The 19,967-nt window shown below is 44.9% G+C and overlaps 2 protein-coding genes across 2 annotated transcripts in view; one reads left to right on the forward strand and one right to left on the reverse strand.

Moving 5' to 3' along the window:
- Positions 1 to 19,967, reverse strand: part of EDC4 (enhancer of mRNA decapping 4) — a 227,129-nt gene that overhangs the window by 80,792 nt on the left and 126,370 nt on the right. The window lies entirely within an intron of this gene.
- Positions 291 to 19,332, forward strand: CENPT (centromere protein T). Its single transcript, XM_057412913.1, has 13 exons — positions 291 to 599; positions 1,596 to 1,716; positions 2,848 to 2,953; positions 5,595 to 5,728; positions 7,605 to 7,635; positions 9,338 to 9,471; positions 9,933 to 10,181; positions 11,903 to 11,971; positions 12,711 to 12,908; positions 15,505 to 15,595; positions 16,384 to 16,539; positions 17,294 to 17,398; positions 18,889 to 19,332. The coding sequence occupies exons 1-13, from the start codon at positions 291 to 293 to the stop codon at positions 19,034 to 19,036; spliced, it is 1,851 nt and encodes a 616-aa protein (XP_057268896.1). The 3' UTR covers positions 19,037 to 19,332.

Here is a 19,967-nt window from a genome sequence, read left to right on the forward strand (position 1 = left end):
GCCGCCGAACTACAGCTCCCACAAGGCCAACCGCGGCCTCTCGCCGCCGGCCGACACCGCCCGCCGCGGCCGCACCGGAACTACGCGGACCACAATGCACCACGGCGATAACGCCGAGCCGGAACTACCCGCCCTGCCAAGGCCCCGCCCGCTCCCGTGAGGCGCCGCGCGCGCGCGCGCGCCTTAGACTGCCGTGACCGCCCGCCTTAGTGGTCGCCGTGTCTGCTGGCGGCTTGATCACCAGAGCTGCGGCCATATCCGCCTGCCCCTTGACCACCAGAGCGCCCGCCATGTCCGCCAGCCCCTTATCCGCCCGCCGCTCGAGCAAGGGAGTGGCCGCTGCTCCCGCCCGCCGCTCATCGTCCCGCCGCTCGACTACCGGAGCGACCGGTGTGTCTGTCCGCCGCTCATCCTCCCGCCGCTCGACCACGGGAACTGCTGGTGTGCGTGTCCGCCGCTCTACTACCGGAGCGGCAGCCGAGGTGATGGATGGGGCCGGGGAGAGGGTATGGAAAGAAAGGAGAGAAAGCACAGGTGGGACCGGCCGGCGCGCGCTGCCCGCCCTTCCCGAGAGGAGCGAGGACCCCGCGGCCGGGTCGGTGAGCCCAGGGTGCGCCTGATGCGCGGGTAGACTCCATAACTCATTACAAGTTGTAGAGTAGGTATGCTTTATTCATCGCTGAGGCGCATGGGGGATCGCTCCTCCAAAGGCATGCGCACCCCAGCGTTGTTCACCTCTATATTTATCTATTAAACTTATCTATCTATTAAACTATTACATATGCATTAGATTACACAACGCACTTATACATATTCATGACCTATCCCCGCTTCGTATTGTAATGAGGTAAAAGGTCCTTGCTTGCGTAGTGTCTCCTGGTGGTTGTGGGCGAGGGTCTCAAGATGAAGTAAATGAGTCTTCCCTGAACTTTTCATCTCCAGTCATTGCGCATGTTCCCTGGTGATTTAGTCACTGTCCAAACCGCAGAGGTGATTTCAGCCAGTTTAGGGGTCCAGAGAACAGGAACCACATTACTGTTCCTTCCTCTTATCAATAGCCTTGGCCCTCCCACCCTGTTCCAGCAAGCACGATAAGTGTTGAGCACGCATTTGTTGAGTAAGCAGTAACATTGTTAAGCAAGGGGCTTAACCCTAACCACCTTGTACATCGGTTAACCCTTTGCATCACTCCTTGTCCATTTAATGTGTAAAACGGGCTGAAGACCCTGAATTCTGCACTTTACAAGTAGCCAGGGCCCTGAGAGCCTTGCATCTCCCTTATGGTTGTGTTCTGCTAGGTTTTTTTGTGGGGTTCACATGAGGGGCCATAGGCCATGCCCTCAAGTCTCTCAGGCTTTGGTCTATGATGGGATTGTGCATCACTGTGAATTGTCTCCTGTCCAGAACCAACATGACAGTACTGTTAAAAAAGCAAATGTGTTTCGTTGTTCCAACTTGTTTGGGAATTTGGAAGATGTGTTAAGTAGCTTAGATTGTTATTCGAGGATGCATGATGAATGCTTTTGATGCTAAGGGTCATCTCTAGTGATAAAAATACAGTTTTTGAGTTGTGTTTGTCTAATGTCTCTCTTTAGACCAGAGCTGATCCAGGAAAGAAGAATTTGGGCAGAAGTACTTTGGTGGGGCTGGGGCCGCTGTTGTGTGATAATATCAGTGACACACCACGGACTTTGATCAAGAAAATCATCCACATCTGTAAGTATCCTTTATTTTCAGGAAAGCAGAGAGGAGAAGGACAATATTTTGGTGGAGCTGAGAATAGATGTTCTTCTGTAGCTTGTTCTTACCCTGTTACATCGAACAGAAATACAGACCCTTGTATGGCCAGTGTATGTATGTCCTGGGTTTGGCTGTAACAGTTATCTTTTTCCTTCCCGGTAGCTGGTGTAGTGCTGTGTTTGGGATTTAGTCTGAGAACAATGCTGGTAACACACCAATGTTTTAGTTGTTGCTCAGTAGCAAGGACTTTTCAGTCTCATGCTTTGCCAGTGATGAGAGGCACAAGAAGCCGTGAGGAAGCACTAACAGAACACTTGACCCAAACTAACCAAAGGAGTATTCCATACCATAGCATGTCATACCCAGTATATAAACTGGGGGAGTCACCCAGAAGGCCCAGATTGCTGCTTGGGTTGGGCTGGATATAGGTCAAGTGCTGAGCAATTGTGTTGGACATCACTTGTATTTATTGTTTTTTTTCCCCCTTTCCCTTTTAGTTTTATATTCTTTCCCCTTGTTATTTCCCTTATTATTAGTAGTAGTTTAATATTATACTTCAGTTATCAAACTGATGTTATCTCAACCCGTGGGGTTTACATTCTTCAGATTTTCCTCCCCATCCCACCTGGAGGTGGGAGGGGAAGAGGAAGGAGTGAGCAAGTGGCTTCATGATGCTGAGTTACCAGCTGGGCTTGAACCACAACAGTGTTAAAGAGGAATCACTTCAGTGGCAGCTGAATGAGGACAGGTGATGCAGCTCTGTCTCAGAGACCAGGTCTTGCACTGGCAAAGTCATATTTCTGAAAACCCTCTTTACTTAATGTAATTAACCTGGGACCAAGCACCTAATCCTTGTGTTGCCTTTACCTTTAGGACCATGAATAAATCACAGAAGCACACACTATCACAAACTCCAGCATACAGGACTCTGTTGGCTTTATCACTGTACAAGCCATCCTTCTGAGTAGAACCCAATAGTTTTAACCAGTTCTTTTAACCCATTAATACATGTAACTTACAGGATATAGTGTAGGTTTGTCACTCTGCTGCATTCTGGTGTTCTTGCTGGATTGAACTGTGAAAAATAATGTTTTGGTTTGTTGGCAGTTCCACCAGCTTCACCTGTGGTACCTGACATAGCAAAACATGAAGACCCAGAAGCGGCAGCAGAAGAAGCTCAAGCAGAACTCCCAACTGGGAGGCTTTCCAACATGTAACTAATTGTTAACATTTTTACTTTGATTTCTCCTTTTTTTTTTTTTTTTTTTGTACACTATAGCTGCAGTTCCAATGATGGGACTGGGGAACAGGATTTCTCTGCTTCTGTTTCAGTGATCAGAATTGCGTTCCGTCCAGTGAGATTTTCGTGAATACCTTTCCAGCTTTGAAAGTCACGTAGGAATCACTGGAACTGAGGGACTGAGAAGCAAATACTGTGGGCTTGTGCTTAGTCCACCTTCTTAAATACAGACTTCGAATATCTTTCTGCAGTGGAAGTGCTGGTCAGGAGAATCATAGAATCCCAGACTGGTTTGGGTTGGAAGAGACCTTAAAGCTCATCCAGTTCCAACCCCCCGCTACAGGTAGAGACACCTTCCACTAGAGCAGGTTGCTCCAAGACCTGTCAAAACTGGCCTTGAACACTGCCAGGGATGGACAGCCACAGCTCCTCTGGGCAGCCTGTGCCAGCCATAGCTCCTCTGGGCAACCTATGCCAGGGCCTCTCCACCCTCACAGGGAAGAACTTCTGCCTAAGATCTCATCTCAGTTTCCCCTCTGTCAGGTTAAAGCCATTCCCCCCTGTCCTGTCCCTACAGACCCTTGTCCAAAGCCCCTCTCCAGGTTTCTTGTAGCCCCTTTAGGCCCTGGAGCTGCTCTAAGGCCTCCCCTTTAGGAGCCTTCTCTTCAGGTTGAAAAAGTCCAGCTCTCTCAGCCTGTCAAGTCTGAAGATCAAAAATCTCTTGGTGGGAATGTACTTTCCTCAGTTATCTGTGACATACTAAAGAAGTTCTTGGATCTCTTCGAGGCTCCAAGTTGCATGCTGACAGTTCTAGTTCTTAACGAGTGACTGCCATGTCTTATATTCAGAGCACAGGCTTCTGTAGCTTTGTACAGTTTTGCTGCTTCTTGATTGTCCTTGTTTTGGACTGCTCAGGATAACTTTCTTCCTGTAGAGTGGTTTGGAGCTCAGCTGCTTTTAGTCATTAGCTTCCATTAATGTTTTAAGTTACTAGGCCTGGCTGAATTGCAGAGGCTAAAGTATGGTTCATTGACTTCATTATGAAACAGAAGAAAGCCAGTAGTGATGGTAAGTCTTAATTTGCTTCAACCAGTTTTGTCACAACACTGGTGCCCATTTTTGCTTACTGCAAAACAGACTGTTCTAAATGATGTGATTTCCTTTGTCTTTATAGCTAAACTCTTTACATTGACCACAAGCAGCCTTAAATAAGGTCATGCGAAATACTAAGTGAACTTCTATAGATATTTTAATAGAGGAAGAAACACCTTAGTTTTCTGTAAGTGTAGCAGCTTGTTGATTTGTATTTTGTTCTTTTTTTTCTTAAATCTAAAAAAGCAATATTATTTTAGTTCCTTCTTGATTTTGCTTGTTGTAGTTCTTGAACCTCTTTGTGCTTTTCCTCAGCCTTTCTCAATTGAAAAGCCAAGCCAGCTGATCCTTGTAGAGTTCTATATTCCATGTGTTAGCTGGTCACAGAATGTAAATAGATGTAGACTTTTTGTTTTAATTCCTTTCTCGCAACCTTCCTTTAGTTGATATGGGCTTTCCTTTGTTTGCACAGGCACTGCCTTCCTTAGCTGTAATAGCAGATTCCAGGAGAGATATGAAAAAAAAAAAGCACAGTCTTTTTCCCCATTACAAGACAGTTAATTCTAACACTTTAGGCTTACATTATAAGAAATGAAACTTGGCTACACTTCTGAGTGGTAGAGAATGTGATTTGTAAGGGGAACAGATTTGTGAACGTGATGGTCTTGCAATTCGGTGGGGTGCTGTCAGCAGCTCACTGCCTGAACGTGACCTTCATGAGAAGGAGACTCTTGTAACTTACCACAAAAGGGGGACAACAAAACAGGAACTTACTTCCTGATCTTGACCCACTGCCTGGCTGGGATATGACATGTCCATTCCGTGTACCACTGTGCTTTGTTGTACCTACTGTTGTTTCGTGATGATGGCTTTTTCATTTCATCCCTCTTTGGATGCAGGAGAGGGACTCTTCATCAGTGACCGTAGTGATAGGACAAGGGGTGATGGGCTGAAACTTAAACAGGGGAGAACTTTGTCAGAAGTTCTTCCCTGTGAGGGTGCTGAGGCCCTGGCACAGGTTGCCCAGAGAAGCTGTGGATACCCCATCCCTGGCAGTGTTCAAGGCCAGCTTGGATGGGCCTTGGAGCAACCTGGTCTAGTGGAAGGTGTCTCTGCCTGTGGCAGGGGGTTGGAACTGAGTGAGCTTTGAGGTCCCTTCCAAACGAAACCAATTTGGGATTCTGTGGTTTACATTGTAATGATTGCCAAGACCAATTGCTCCTGTGGGCTGTTAGGAGGAGAGTGCTATGGAGCAGCTTTTTCAAGCTTTTACTCTGATCTTTCTGAACCTTGCTGTTTTGAATATACACTCAAGTTTTGATTCTCCTTGTGAAATTTACTTTGGTTTAGTAGGAGGGAATGACATGTTCCTGCATTTGCCAAACTGATCACTTAGTTCCTTAATTCTGCTGCAGCAGGGTCAAAATATTTTAATTTGATTTTCAGTGGCATTACAGGGGCCTTTCTAGGGTAGCTATGTGATAATATCATCCTCTGTTAAAGGCTTGGTTTGTGTTGGCAGGGAGGAAATGCAGCTGCCAGAGCTTGTTCCTGAGGAGAGAGCTGTCTTCACACCTCTTATGAATAAGAAGAGAAAGCAACTCAAAATTTCTGAATTTGAGAGAGCAGTAAGCCAACAAATTGTCCAGAACCAAGGTAAGGCCACAGTGAAAAACTGACGCGGGAGTCACGGACAACGTAGAGGTGATCAATGTGATCAAGCGATTGCCAATTAGCTGATGTAACCAATATAGATTCTGATTGGCTCAAAAGTGCCATCCACACATTTTCGAAGTAGATAATAGGTTAGCTGAAAGCTTGTCCATTTGTTACTTTTTGCACACATCTTACAGTTTTCCCATCCCGCTTCTACGTCTTGTTAACCTTGAGCAAACGCCAAGTTCCTTGTTCTACTGCACATAGCTGTCCTTTAGTAACCTAAGGTTAGGCCTTGCAGCCTGGGTAACTTGAGTTCAGGCCTTACAACTTAACCCAGAGTTTGACTAAAACCAAACAGCTGGGATGGCTCACATGTCTCTTGTTCAGCTGTATTCTTCATAACCGCCATCTCCTAAGGCTAAGACGTCTGGGCTGGTCACGAAATGTCCATCATTCCTTAGCCAATCCACAAAAAACTGCCTTGTTCAGCACTACTTTTGCTGTCAGTGGATTTTCATCTGCTACAGTTTAGTTCTTAGTAACTTCTCAGCTAAGCAGCTGTACGTTTGAAAGCAAGATTGCAGCATCTTGTGCAAAGGGCATAGCAGAGAACGGAAATCCCTTCCTATCAAACTGAAAATAAGCCTTTTTGAGCAGTTACAAACTCTGCCTTGACTGTAACTTCTTGACTGTTTTTACAGCTGGGTGTTCTTTGAGTTTTGAAGTATCTCCACAGAAAGCAATCCCTATCTTTCCCTCAGTTCCAGAAACTTGAAAATACAGCAAGCTGCCAACTTGACTGCAGTTACATCAAATAAGTTATAAAGTTCTTGTTTGGGAAAGAAGGATCTTATAGCTTTATAAAAGATACAATGTTTTATATTGGGTCGAGTCTTCCATGTAAATACAAATATGCAAAATTTGGTAAATAAAATTTTAATTTTAGTTGCAGTTTAACAAGGACAGTTAAAACATCTCCCCTTAGTTTACATATCCTATTGGCAGTAGCAACCGGAGTAGAATTTGGGAATGGGATTCAACTCCAAATTAGAGACCTCAGGGCCAAATTACAGGTGCTCTGTGCCTGTGTGTATATAAGGTAACTGGAGTCCTCCTGAAGTTTAGAGGAGGTCTGGTCAATGGAATATGGAGGGTGATTTAGCCTACCTTAAAGTAGACACCTACATTTGATTAATGGTGCTTGGCTGTAATGGGACCATAAACACCTGTGTTTGGATACTTTAATCTGGAGATGAATCCCACCATGACTCACCTGTGGTCAAAAAAATCAGCTTGTCTGTCATTAGCCTTGTACCTGATCTGAACATGTTCTGGTAAAATGTAGGCAGCTCTGAAAAGCAGCCCGCTGCATGCTCCAGTATTTTCTAGCATGAGTGTGATTTTTGTCACTGCTCTCCAGATCTGCTTTCTGCATATTTTGGGGAATTCATGAGTAGAACAAGTTTGTGTTACAGTTTTATACATAATCTACTTCTAAAGTTTTCAAACGCTTTAATGTTTGGTTTGTGTTGCTGCAGGGTGGTTATGACTGAGGCCCTAGCCTAGCATCTTGCTATAAATGTAAGAATAATATTATTGAGTGGTAGGGCACGTCCCATATTCAATTTTCTTTGAAATAACTTTTATTACCCTTTCAGAACCTGCTTATTAGAATTCTCATACACAGTTCTGAAATGAAGACAGAATTTGTAAAGTGAACCCATCGTTTAATTCTGTTCTCTCTAAAATGAAACTTCTGAGAATTGTAGCACATAGAAGGAGGACCATTGGGTTGCTCCTGTAGCCTGTAGAGTAGAGAGTAATTTCTCACCTGCTGTGCTTTCTTAGCTAACATATCACCAATGTTTTCTAGCTCCGTCACTGCTGGACAGCGCTGTGGCTGGGTGAGTTTAAACTAAAATGTCTTTACTCCTAGCTGTCCAAACTATAGCTGCCTTGATTCATCATCTCTGTAGTTGGGAAGAGCAGTATAGACACCTGGGTGCATGATGAAGACCTGTGTCACTAATACACAATCATATTTTCCCCCCTCCCCCAGTGATGGCATTTGAACGTGTCACACTACACACCTTGTGATTTTCAGAAACTGTGGTTCTGCCTTGTATACTCAGGTTGGGCTAGCTCGAATTGCTGCTATCGCTCGTCTCTACTCAGTAGGATCACTGCTTCTTTCCTTTCATTCTCATGTTTCCAAAAATAAGTCAGTACGTAGTAGACCTTAGCATATTTAATTATCTCTGCCTATTAATTGTCTCATCACATAAGTTGCATCTATGCAATCTTTAGTCCAGCTTCCCTGAACTTTTAAAAGCTTCTTTGCAAGTCAGAAAGCTTCTTTTGCTGTGTTGCCCATGCACTTTGCTAATGATCCTAGGCATAATTAGCAAATTAATTCACCTTTCTCACTGCAGCCCTTGTCTGTGGCCCCACACAAGGCTGTTGCAGAGGGCTACATTCTAAAATCCCATGGGTTGAGATAAGAACAGTTTAGTAATTGAAATAAAAGTAAAACATAATAATACAATAATAATAATGGTAAAGAGAGAGGAAGGAATAAACTTCCCCCCCCCAAACCTCAAGTGATGCACAGCACAGTTGCTCACCACCAGCTGACCAATCCCCAGGAGCAGTCAGTGCCTCCTGTCAGCTCCCCCCAGTTTCTATCCCAAGCATGATGCTTTGTGGTGTGGAATACCCCTTTGGGTGGTTTGGGGTAGGTGTCCCTCCTGGTTTCTTGTGCCCCTCCTCACTGGCAGTGCATGAGATTGAAAAGTCCTTGATCAGGGGAAGCCCTACTGAGCAATAACTAAACCATCATTATGGTCAGCATTGTTCTTAAACTAAAGCAGAAACGCAGAACTGCACCAGCTACTGGGAAGAGAAATAACTGTCCCAGCCAAAACCAGGACAGTGCCTGCCTACCTACCCACCTATTCCATGCCATTTGTGTCATGGTGGTGCACCAGCACCTTTCCTGCCTTTCAGTGTATGTACCTATGAATCCTCTTGAGCCCCCTTTTTCATTAGGCTGCCTTGAGAGAGGGAACAAAGGTAGCTGAGCATGGCCAGTTTCTTTATGATGCAAAAAATTTACAATGAGGTACCTCTTCCTGTGCTTTGCAGGTTGCTATCTTAGCTCCTGTCTTAAAAAGTTACAGTATGTTGGTAGCTGCACTTAGTTGTGAATACTGATACTAAGCAGCTTCTTAGACTTGGTCTGAAGTCCTCCTTAAAACTTCTAAAATTCCTGAACCTTTCATCAGATGTGTTGTTGCAGCCCTCTTGAGGCTGCAGGCTGTTTCCTGATCTCTAACATACATCCTGATGTTATGCGGTATCATGGAATTAAACTATTTGTTTAAAGTTGGCTGGCATGTAATCTTCAAGGTTTTGGGGGGGAAATCTCTCTTACCTAAGGGATTTGTGATAATAACTGATAATAATTGTGATAATGATTATAATAATTGATAATGATTATGATAATAATTGTCTTGCTGTTACTGGCACCATGTTAGTAATCTGAGAGTAAAAAGGAGTATGTAAGCTTGGAAAATTTTTTCCTTCCTCTTTTGACAGATCTCTTAGCATGTCTCTTGGATACATGGTCCAGCCAGACACTGTTGAAAGGAGACACCTGCGCCGGAGGCCAAATAATCGCAAACCTGTTGACATAAAAGCTTTTGAAGACAAAGTGGAACAGGACATACTGAGGAGAAAAGGTTTCTTTCATGTTCTTCCTTTTGTTTTGGGAGGGAGTGCCTTCTATAACGTGGCTTGTAGAAGCAGTTTCTGAAGTGCAGTCTGTATTTTATGGTTTAAAGGGTACTAGCACGCTCACAAAATCCAGTATAATTTTGGAAGCAAGATGAGAATGAGGCTCTGTATCTGTACTTGCTTTGATTCTATGTGCTTAAGTATGTGCTCTACCCATTTTAGTGATTTATACCAGGAATCATTTGATATCATGTTTGTAACTGCGGGTACTGGGGAGACACTTTAGTGGAGAAAGTTTGAGACACTGAAGTGTGGTGATAACATTTCAGGTTTTGATCTGTGGAGGATTAATAAAATTTGGTTGAATGATTTCAATTTTGTATTATGCAAGTCCTGGTAGTAAACGTATCTCCTGGGACCTTAAACACTTTTTCACATAAAACTTGTTCTAAAACTTTCTGAACAGCACAGAGCTATCTTGTGGACTCAGAAATGTCACCTGGAAGTCAGACAGCCATGCTGACAAGTGTGGGTACATGCAAGAGAAGGACCCAGGGATATTCTCAGGACTTAGTCCTTGATCAAGAGCATGTTGACAGTATGACTCCTGTATCTTCAAAATCACGTGAAAACCCACAAGAAAGTAAGCAAGATCATTCCCAGTGGACTAACTCAATGGATCAGCTCTCTGTTTCAGAAGAAGTGGTGGTTGGCAGTGAGTACTATGGGTTAGGACTTGGGGCTTAGCAGGTAATATCTGAAATCACAGGATGGTTAAGATAGGAAGGGACCTCTCAAAGTCATCTTCTCCAACCCCTCTGCTCCAGTAGGGTCACCCGTAGCAGGTTGCCCAGGTATCAGTCACCCTCACAGGAAAAATTGTTTCCTGATGTTCAGAGCCTCCTGTGTTCGAGTCTGTACAGGTTACTTCTTCTCCTGGCACTGGGCACCACTAAAAAGAGCCAGGCTCTATCTGCTTTACGCTGTCAGTCAAAGCTCCCTATGCTTTCCATGAAGTATGGACAGCTGATGTTTCATTTAGGGTTTTTTTATGATCCTTTTTCAAAAGGGCCATGGTATTTAAAAAATGGTTGGTGAATTCAGTACTGCTCAAGCCAGGAGAAGAGTTCTTGCCCTGGAAACCTTAGAAATGAATTAATTCCTAGTGGACTGTTGCAACATACTCTGCTTCTGGAGGGTTGTCTGTGGCATGCTGAAGGGAAAGGTTGTGTTGAAGGGACAAGAGAAGAGATCTACAGAAAAAAGTTGGTTGCTTTGAAGAGTCCAGTGGTAGGCACTGTGAGGACAAATGGATAGATAACATGGAGGTAAGTATGGAGGACATGGAATAGGGGACTGGATCAAATGAGAGGAAGAGGAGGAGGTTAAGAGTGTATCTGAAAGATGCTGGAGGTTATAAGGCATTACGGTCAAATGTAAATGGTTACCTAGTTCTGCTGTTTTACCAAAGGTAGCTGATGCCAGTGTTGCTCCACAGTTTGAGCTGGAAAAATAGTTGCAAGGACTTCTCCAACTGTTTCCTGAGATTCAGTGTGAACTCTGAGCTGTTCCATGTAAAGAAGGAATGTTTTCTTGTGTGCACTTCTCTCTGTGTGATTGTTTTTTTTTTACTTAGCAGGAAAGTGAAAAGAAAGTTTAAAAAGAGACTAGGGGCACGTTAATGCTCTCGATTACTAGCTGTTAATAGACGGAGCTCCTCTTTGTCGTCCAGAAGTTCAAGTAAATGTTTGGGGTCCCCAGTCACTTGAAACCCTAAGAGATCTTTCCGCAAGTCTTTGGGAGATGTTGTGGCCCATATAATTAAGGTCATAGATGTAAGTGATACAGAAGAAGAGATAGCTAAGAAAGTTGACAGAGTGGATCAGGAAGAGAATTTCAGAGAGGGTAAGAAGTGCTTTCAGTGTTAGAAGGGAATGCAGTGCTTTAATCTGATTAAGAGTTTTTTAGGTGACTCACAGAGTGAAATCAAGATTTAATTGTGCAGTAGATGCTTGAGATAAAGTAATTGAAGTCTCATCAGAGAGAGACTGATGCTGTGAGCATTTCCAGACAAGCTTTCTCAAAGGAGGCTGTGACTTGCTCATGTGTTTTCTTGTCAGTATTTTCTCTGTTCACAGTTCTGCAAATGAAGTATAGGTTCATATGTTTTGATAGGTCCATAGTACTGATCATCTTCCCAAAGGAAAGATGAATAGCTCCCTCCTGGCAAGGAATGCATCTGGCTAATCATTCTTTTGGTTTGTATACATTCTAATGCTTTACTATAATTATTTAAGCCATGTTGGCTGTTATCTTTCTTCAGTACTAACCAGCATCTTTTTCTCTTTAGACAAGAGCTTGAAGGGTGCCTTCTAGTAAGTAATGAAGATCCAGTTTAGGATCCTTTTTAAGTCTTTTCCATTGTTTCTTTCACAGAAGCAGCCCCTTCAGAAGAAGAGGGAATAGCAGAAGGAGGCATTGAATACCACGGCTCTCCTGAAGCCGGTGAGGACAACCTCTGATACTGAATCTGTAATGCCAGAGATGTCTCAAGATGCATTGTTGGCATCATTGCTGGGAGAGATACTTGTTAACTCTGTTTGTATTCTGGAATCTGGGCTAAATACTGGGAAAATAGCAAACTAATTTTAAGCATTTTAAGCTGAAAGATTACATTCTGCTCAAATGGGAATCAAAATTGCTTTGGCAATAGTGTTTAGAAATATATAATTGCAGAAGGCATCTTCAGTTAAAATTTACCACTGGAAGTTCTAGAATCAGGCAGAGATTGATAAAATTTGAAGATCTTCTGAGTGTGTTCACAAATCAGGAACTCCCAAGTTACTTTCCCTGAATTGTTGGGTCTTCTGTGTTCAACATACTGTATTAAGGCTTTGGTAAGACTTTTTTTGAGATAAAAGCACTTACTAAAGGGAGTTCATTTCCAAAGGAGCTCAGATAAAAATTGCACTCAAACCTCATGGTCTGCTCCACATTACCAACTGCTGTTTTTTTTGTTTTGTTTTGTTTGACACCTAGATGTACCAGAGGGAAAAGCTGAGGGTTTTCAATGCTTTAGCTTGTCTAGTTTAGTGTGGTGATGCTTTATCCTTGAAGATAGGAATATAATTGGCGGCATTTCCATTGTCAGGAATGGAAAGCTGGGTTTTGTTCTTATGAGTGCTCTGAAATTTTGGCTAAGATACTTGTTTCAGTGATGTATTTTTCCTGTTTGGAAATCTAGAGTGTGAGATTGCCCAAGGTATTGGAGCTGGAAGTCTGAGTAAGCATTCTAATCCGACCTTCTCTGAAAAATCTGAGATGGAGCCCTTGAAGGATGCTGTTGAACAAGCAGGTGAACTAGAGGACCAGGCTATTTTGATAGAATTGGATAGTCTAGAAGAGCCTACTGAGGATGCAGCTGAAGACACTGAGAATGAAGGTAAGTAGTACCTTCAGCAGTAGCAGAGGCAGTTGGAGAAATTTTTCCATTATTTCTTGATAGATTAGGGAACAATATAGGATAATAACATTATTAACTGTTTAGTCCATCAAGTAGTCCAGGGTAAGCTGTTGGCTGCTGTTCCTAGGGCCAGATTTTACTGCCTCATCAGGTGCTTCAGGGACCTAGATCATCTTGTAATTTTAAGCTGAAAGTAATGGAAGTGCACAAATAGATGAAACATTGTAAAGTGGTTTTATAGAAGTGACATGGGGATATCATAGAATAAAATAATAGTTAGGGTTGGAAAGAACAATGAGATCATCTAGTTCCAACCCCCCTGCCATGGGCATGGACACCTCACACTAAACTATGTCACCCAAGGCTCTGTCCAACCTGGCCTTGAACACCGCCAAGGATAGAGCATTCACAGCTTCCCTAGGCAACCCATTCCAGTGCCTCACCACCCTTACAGTAAAGAATTTCTTCCTTATATCCCATCTAAACTTCCCCTCTTTAAGTTTTAACCCGTTACCCTTGTCCTGTCACTACAGTCCCTAATGAATAGTTCATTCCAGCATTCCTATAGCCCCCCTTCAGATACTGGAAGGCTGCTATGAGGTCTCCACGCAGCCTTCTCTTTTATTACTTCTTTCCTGACTCCTAACTTCATACGAACTTTGTAATGTCTTAGCATGGAACTGCTGCTTCCACAGCCGTTCATGAGTCTGGACTTGAAAGCTAATATAGAACCCCATATTTTGTATGTGCAGCCACAGATTTCCTTTCCAGTTAACCAAAAAAGTAGGCTGGTTTTCCAGAAAGCTAGAAACGTCTGTTCCTAAACAGTCATTCAGACACTGCATCAGTCTGTTCTGTTGCCCCAAGAGTACTTATGACCTTTGGAAGAGCTCGTACATCAGACTGACTTCTCTTTGATCGAGGCCATGTTTACGAATGTCCAGAGTGTGTTTTGTGATGGTTTTGGCACTGGTCTTAAAGTCTTTTGACATACAGTATACACCCTGCCGTAAAACTGAACTAAGGACATCCTAAAAGAATCCCATTACCAGGATTTGAGGCATTGTGAGGAAATTCAGCTGTAATGAGATATCAGGCCTGTATGTATTTGTGCAGTGTGGAAGGCACAAAGATGACTGTTTTGCTGGCACACTTCTGCCACAAGGAAAGCTATGAGGGTTTTTAGGGTGTCCACAGCAGTGTGTCAGTGTGGTTGTTTTTAACACAGCTATATGAAGAGAAGGAAAGGTCTCAAGAGATTGGTGCTGGCTGGGTGAAATAAAAAGAGTAGCATCTCTTCCTGTTTAACATCTTTGTTGGTGACACAGACAGTGGGATTGAGCACCCTCAGCAAGTATGCTGATGACACCGAGCTGTGTGGTGCAGTTGACACATTGGAGGGAAGGGGTGGCATCCAGAGGTACCTGGACATGCTGGAGTGTTGGCCAGTGCCAACCTCAGCATACACGTTACCTGCCAGTGTGTGCGCACACTGTATGTATTAGCATGTATGTGCAACATCTGCATGCACATGCGATCTCTAGCAGTGTGCACTTGCAGTCCAGAACCCTGCCGTGTGCTGGGCTGCATGCCCAGAGCATGAGCACCAGCTCGAGGGAGGGGATTCTCCCTCTCTGCTCCTCTCTGGGAAGACCCCACTTGGAGTACTGTGTGCAGTTCTGGTGTTCTCGGTATAAGGAGGATGTGAAGCTGTTGGAGCAAGTCCAGAGGAGGGCCACAAGGATGATCAGGGGACTGGAGCACCTCCCGTATGAGGGCAGGCTGAGAAAATTGGGGCTGTTCAGCCTGGAGAAGGGAAGCGGCGTGGAGACCTCATAGCAGCCTTCCAGTATCTGAAAGGGGCCTACAAGGATGCTGGAGAGGGACTCTTCATCAGGGACTGCAGTGACAGGACAAGGGGTGATGGGTTTAAACTGAAACAGGGAAGATTAAGGTTAGATATCAGGAAGAAGTTCTTTATTGTGAGGGTGGTGAGGAACTGAAACAGGTTGCCCAAAGAAGTGGTTGGACAGAGCCTTGGAGCAGCCTAATCTAGTGGGAGGTGGCCCTGCCTGTGGCTGGGGGTTGGAACTGGGTGGGCTTTAAGGTCCCTTCCAACCCAAACAAGTCTGGGATTCTGTGATACTCATTGACTGACCCCTGTAATGTGGTTTTGTTGCTCTGCACACATCCCTGTGTTAATGACAATTTGACACTGATTTAGCAGGATGGTAAGGAGGTAGCTTGCAGACTTTGAAGCTCTCTATGGGAAAAGAGGCAGCAGCTTTGGCAGCCTCAGTCCACACAGCCAACAGCCCCTGCAGCCTGACCCTGAGCGTGTCCAGCATACGAGGGAAGCTACCAGCTGATGTGGCAGCAGGTGGGGTGGGTGGCATTGCAGCAGGAGGCAGTTGCTCTGGTTCAGTGTGCTGTGGAGCCACAGCCTGGGCACAGGCAGTGTGGCACCAGAGCTGGTGTGTGAAAAGCTGGCTGGGCTTCTGTCTGCGGCTACAGCACTGCCCGCTGAGGAGCTCTGAAAGTAGAGTCCAGTTCCTTAAGTACATTTTGTCCACAGAGGATTTCATGAAGACACCCCCATTTGTCCATGCTGCAGCCTACAAGCCACCACTGTTAACTCCATCATTTGCAAAACCTGCTGCTTCTGAGTAAGTATGAGCAACCTTCAGCAGTGGCCTGGTAGAAGTGTCTCTGGGAGGCGTGAATGCCAGGGGGAGTGAGTTGAGCCCTGCTGCCTTGGTTGTTCTGTGGTTTATCAGCTGCAGCAGGGAGCAGAGTGTCCAGCCACTGTTTAGCAACTGAATAAAGGTCTATCAAGCAAATGTCATCAGAACAACTGATAGAGCCTGGGGAACTTTTCTAGCCCTTGACTTTATATTTTTGTTTATTGAAGCAGTAAATGGTAAAACCAAATTCTTGTGCCCTTTCCTGCTGGGAACAGAGATGAATAATGCTTCCAGAGTTGCTGGATGATTGCTCTAATCATGAATAGTAAAATATATTTAGAAAAAGGAGTCCTTGATACTCTACTGAAGTGGAACTATGTTAAAATTATGACAGTGGAATAGAGGTGACCTGCGGATGCCTCAGACTTTGTCCACTCCTGCTACACGTCCTACAGGGATGCAATGAAAACTTCATTGGTATACTGGAGAGAACTCTGGTTTGCCAACTGTTTGTTATACTGACATGCTTATCTTGGGAAATTCAAGCTGGATTGCTTCTCCCAAGGTCATGATGCCATGTGAACTGTTCACAAACTGAACTTCATGGGCATGGGGGATTTGAAGAATTGGGAGAGAGAAAAAAATTAACAGCTCAAAGTAGTTCTTTGACCTTCAATTCAGCATAAGGTTTGCCCAAAATCAGCACTGTGTTCTCTCCCTCTACTCTGTGTTTGTTCATTTGATGTGTGCATTTTCATTTTGCCTCAAAGGCCTCCTCTGCAGCCACAGCAGACAAAGCGAGTTCTAAAGAGCTCATGGAAACAAACATCGGAGCCTAAAATGTCAAGTAGTTTGATAAAGAGGGTATTTAAGGACTATGCAAAAATGCGAGTGGCCACAGAATCGTTCAGAATTGTTGAAAAATGGTAAGTGGCAACAAACTGCTTCCATTCTCACTCATTGTAGTGTTTTTTTTTGTGTGTTTTGTTTTTTGGTGTTTTGGGTTTTTTGGTCTCTGTGTTTTTGGTGTTTTGTTGTTGTGGTGGTTTTTTGTTTTGTTTTTGGTTTGGTTTGGTTTTCTCCTCGTCCTCTCGTGAAATAACAAACACATCAGGAGGGCTTCTGGCAAGCAGGGAGCCCTCCCTCTTCAGGTGGGGACAGTCACAGGAGCTCTGATCAGCAGGACAGAAACATGGCAGGTGATGTTGGTCTCCTTGTGGCTCTGGAAAACTCTTCTTGTGCTGGGCAAGGTGAACGTGTCCCACTTGTGCACTGTTACATTGGGATCTCTTTTTCTCAGTTTCTTGAATTCATGGACCATGTTACCTTCATGAGTAAGACCTGTGGGTTCTTTGAACAGCAATACTGCAAGAGCCAATAGTCTGGTCCTCAGTGCTGGTTTTCCCCTGGGATTAACCCCTGTTCTTGCACGTGTGGGCAGTTTGGGAGGGGTTCTGGATGCAGTTGTGCAACTCATTCGCAGCTGTCTTGGCTGTAAAGTTCCAGGGCACCCAGACTAAGAAGCCAAACTTTGTTCCTGGGCTGGAGTTTCTTCTCCCACAGTTTTCAGTGGCAGGCTGTGACCTGCACAGTGAGCAGCTCTGGTGCAGTTTGCCCTACAGAAGTGGGTGAGTAGCTGGTGCTCACACACTCCACAGCCTGACCTCAATCCTCCTTCAGCACCAAGAAATACTTCAAGCAGCTCTGGAGTGATCTGGCAGCTTTCGCCAGCCATGCCGGAAGGAAGACAGTGGAAGTGTCTGACGTAGAAGTCCTCATGAGAAGGTAACAGGAGGGTTGTCTTTAACCTGTAAGTAATCTTATGTAGTGCTTTGATAGCCCAGTAAAACAGTCATTGCCAGAGTGTGCACTAGCAGTTAAGTATTTCAGCAGTAAGCATGGTATTGTGTGATTTACTCTTTACAATGCCACTTGGCCTTCTGTCCCAGGAGGGAATTGGTGGACTTGTGGTTTTATACTCCACAGTGGTGGAAGGGCAAGAGTAAGTAGTGAAGGGTTGGGAGCACAAGGAGTCATCTGAGAAACTAGTAGCAAGAGGAGGGCCACATATGCAGGGGTGAAGCAGTTACAGCTGCAAAATAGGTAGTGTTAGTCATAAAGCAGAGTAGCAACAAGTGTGAGGTTGGGCTGCATCGTTTGCATCCTTGAGTGACTTCTGCTAAAAGTACTTGCAATGGAAACAGTGTGAGCATTTCCACATGTCCTGCTCTGATCTAATCACTTAACTCTTACAAACAACACCCCATTCTCCCTGCTGCTGCAGCTGCTGGTACTTGGGGTTCAACCTGGCAGCTCTTCTGCAGAGCAGAAGGAACCTCTGGCCTGGGAGGCCAGGGCTGGCCTCTCCTGGCAGTGGTGCTCCCTGGCCAGCAGCCTGGAGGGATGGTTCTCAGAGCTTCTTCATTGCTGTTCTTCCCTGGGGTCTCCCTCAGCTGCACCATCTCATGCCTGAATTTACTTTGTGCTGTTACCAAAACACAGGAACGTGCTCTTGGCTTGGGAGCCCTCTTCAGAGGGGCCCAAAACAGTCATCAGGCATTTCAAGTCATCACTCCAGGTTATTATTCCTTGTTTCCACTGAGTTTCAGATGGGATGTTAAAGTCATCTGAGGGATTTTGCAGGGCATGCCTGGTTGAGGGCATTGGTTTTGCATGGGCCTGTGTGATGGACCTGGGGCTGTTGGTTAGAAATAATCACCTGTTGCTGTCCTGATCTGGAGATTTTAATTTTCCCACCTGAGAGGTGTGTCCTGATGTTAGTATGAACAGGCTGAGAAACTTGGTTTTGTTGGCCATGGTTGAGGATTCTGAACACATATTTTACCTTTTTGTAGATGTCTAGGGGCTTTTGACAAGGGCCTGTAGGGACAGGACAAAGGGGAATGGCTTTGACCTGACAGAGGGGAGATTTGAGATGAGACTTCAGGAAGAAGCTCTTCCCTGTGAGGGTGTTGAGGCCCTGGCAGAGGTGTATGTCCATGTGCTGGCCCTTGCCATGGTGAGAATGTAGCTCTGTGGGAGCTCCTGCAGTTAGCTGCTGTGTCCCTGTGTGTGTAGGTGAGCTTGGGCTCTGCGCTGTGCGCAGGACCTGGAGAATTGCCTGCAAGTAGGAGCCTGTATCTGTCGCAGCAGCCACAGCATTTCAGCTGTGAAATGCAAAACAGCCACTGCAAGAAACTTTACAAATTTTACTCTTTAGTAGAAACACTTTTCACTAACGACTGTCTTCTCTGCTCTCCTCTTTCTGAACCAAGGCAAAGGCTGGTGACAGATGAGATACCTCTGCGTGTGCTGATTGAGCATCACCTCCCTCTGGATTATAGAAAGCTCCTGATTCCAGTTGCTGTGAGTGGAAATAAAGTGATCCCTGAAATTAAACGCAGCAGTAGCTGCAGGCTGTGAAAAGATGCCTGATGGCTGGCACTGCTCCGTGCAATGGTTTTCTACCAGTAACCAGTGGGGCAGTGAGCGGTCGACGTTTTCTGGAGATGATGTTGTGCTGTGTCTGTCACCAGTTGTTACACAAATAATTTGACTATCCTGAATTTGTTGTAACCTTTGAATATTTGTGCATCATGATAAATAAAGTATGTTCTGCACAATGCAAATGCTGCTCATGGAAGTGGGCTGAAAGGCTGCTGCATTTAAACTGACAGAGGGAAGACTGAGATGAGATCTTGGGAAGTTCTTCCCTGTGAGGGTGCTGAGGCACTGGCACAGGTTGCCCGGAGAAGCTGTAGCTGCCCCATCCCTGGCAGTGTTCAAGGCCAGCTTGGATGGGGCTTGCTGCTTTACTTTGGATTGAACCTGCTTAGGAATAAAAGCCTGCCTAAACTTTGTACAACATATGTAAGACCTTGATGGGTCTTAATTTAGATATAAAAAGAGAGTGAAATAACTACTTCACAGTGTCCACCTGGTAAAATGGGAGTGAATAAGCTGCCCTTTGTTGATCCAAGGCTGATGAAGGAAAGTGTCTGGGAAGCACTGCAGGTCATACCTTGCCCTGCTGACCTGACCTCAGAGCTCTTGTTTCCCTCTATCCCTTCACAACCAGCTCATCTCTGTCCCAATGTAGGGAACATGAGGGAAAAATGAATCGGCCCATAGGCCTCAGCATATAACTCCGAAGTCAAAGTATGGTGGGAGGAGGATGAGTGCAGGTTGTGCTCATGCTGAAGGCTCCAGAGCATGATGTGCTGCAATTTGGGGTGACTTTATTGTATGTATTCCTGCTTTGTTGCTTGGTCCCTGGAAGAGACTGTGCTGAGAATGGGACATTCAGCTGTGTACCTTCCCTGTGGCACAGGATTGGCCTTGCCTGTTGCCCAGG

This window comes from Pezoporus wallicus, unplaced genomic scaffold (genome assembly GCF_028554395.1).
Source record: "Pezoporus wallicus isolate ANWC-B61680 ecotype Strahan unplaced genomic scaffold, APGP_CSIRO_Pwel_v1 contig_13006, whole genome shotgun sequence".
NCBI classification, from domain to species: Eukaryota; Metazoa; Chordata; class Aves; order Psittaciformes; family Psittacidae; genus Pezoporus; species Pezoporus wallicus.

Coding starts and splice junctions, on each gene's coding strand:
- CENPT (XM_057412913.1), top strand. CDS start 291: ATGTCCGCCAGCCCCTTATCCGCCCGCCGCTCGAGCAAGGGAGTGGCC. Junction 2,954..5,594: donor ACTGGGAGGCTTTCCAACAT/GTAACTAATTGT, acceptor TTGTGTTGGCAG/GGAGGAAATGCAGCTGCCAG. Junction 5,729..7,604: donor ACAAATTGTCCAGAACCAAG/GTAAGGCCACAG, acceptor AATGTTTTCTAG/CTCCGTCACTGCTGGACAGC.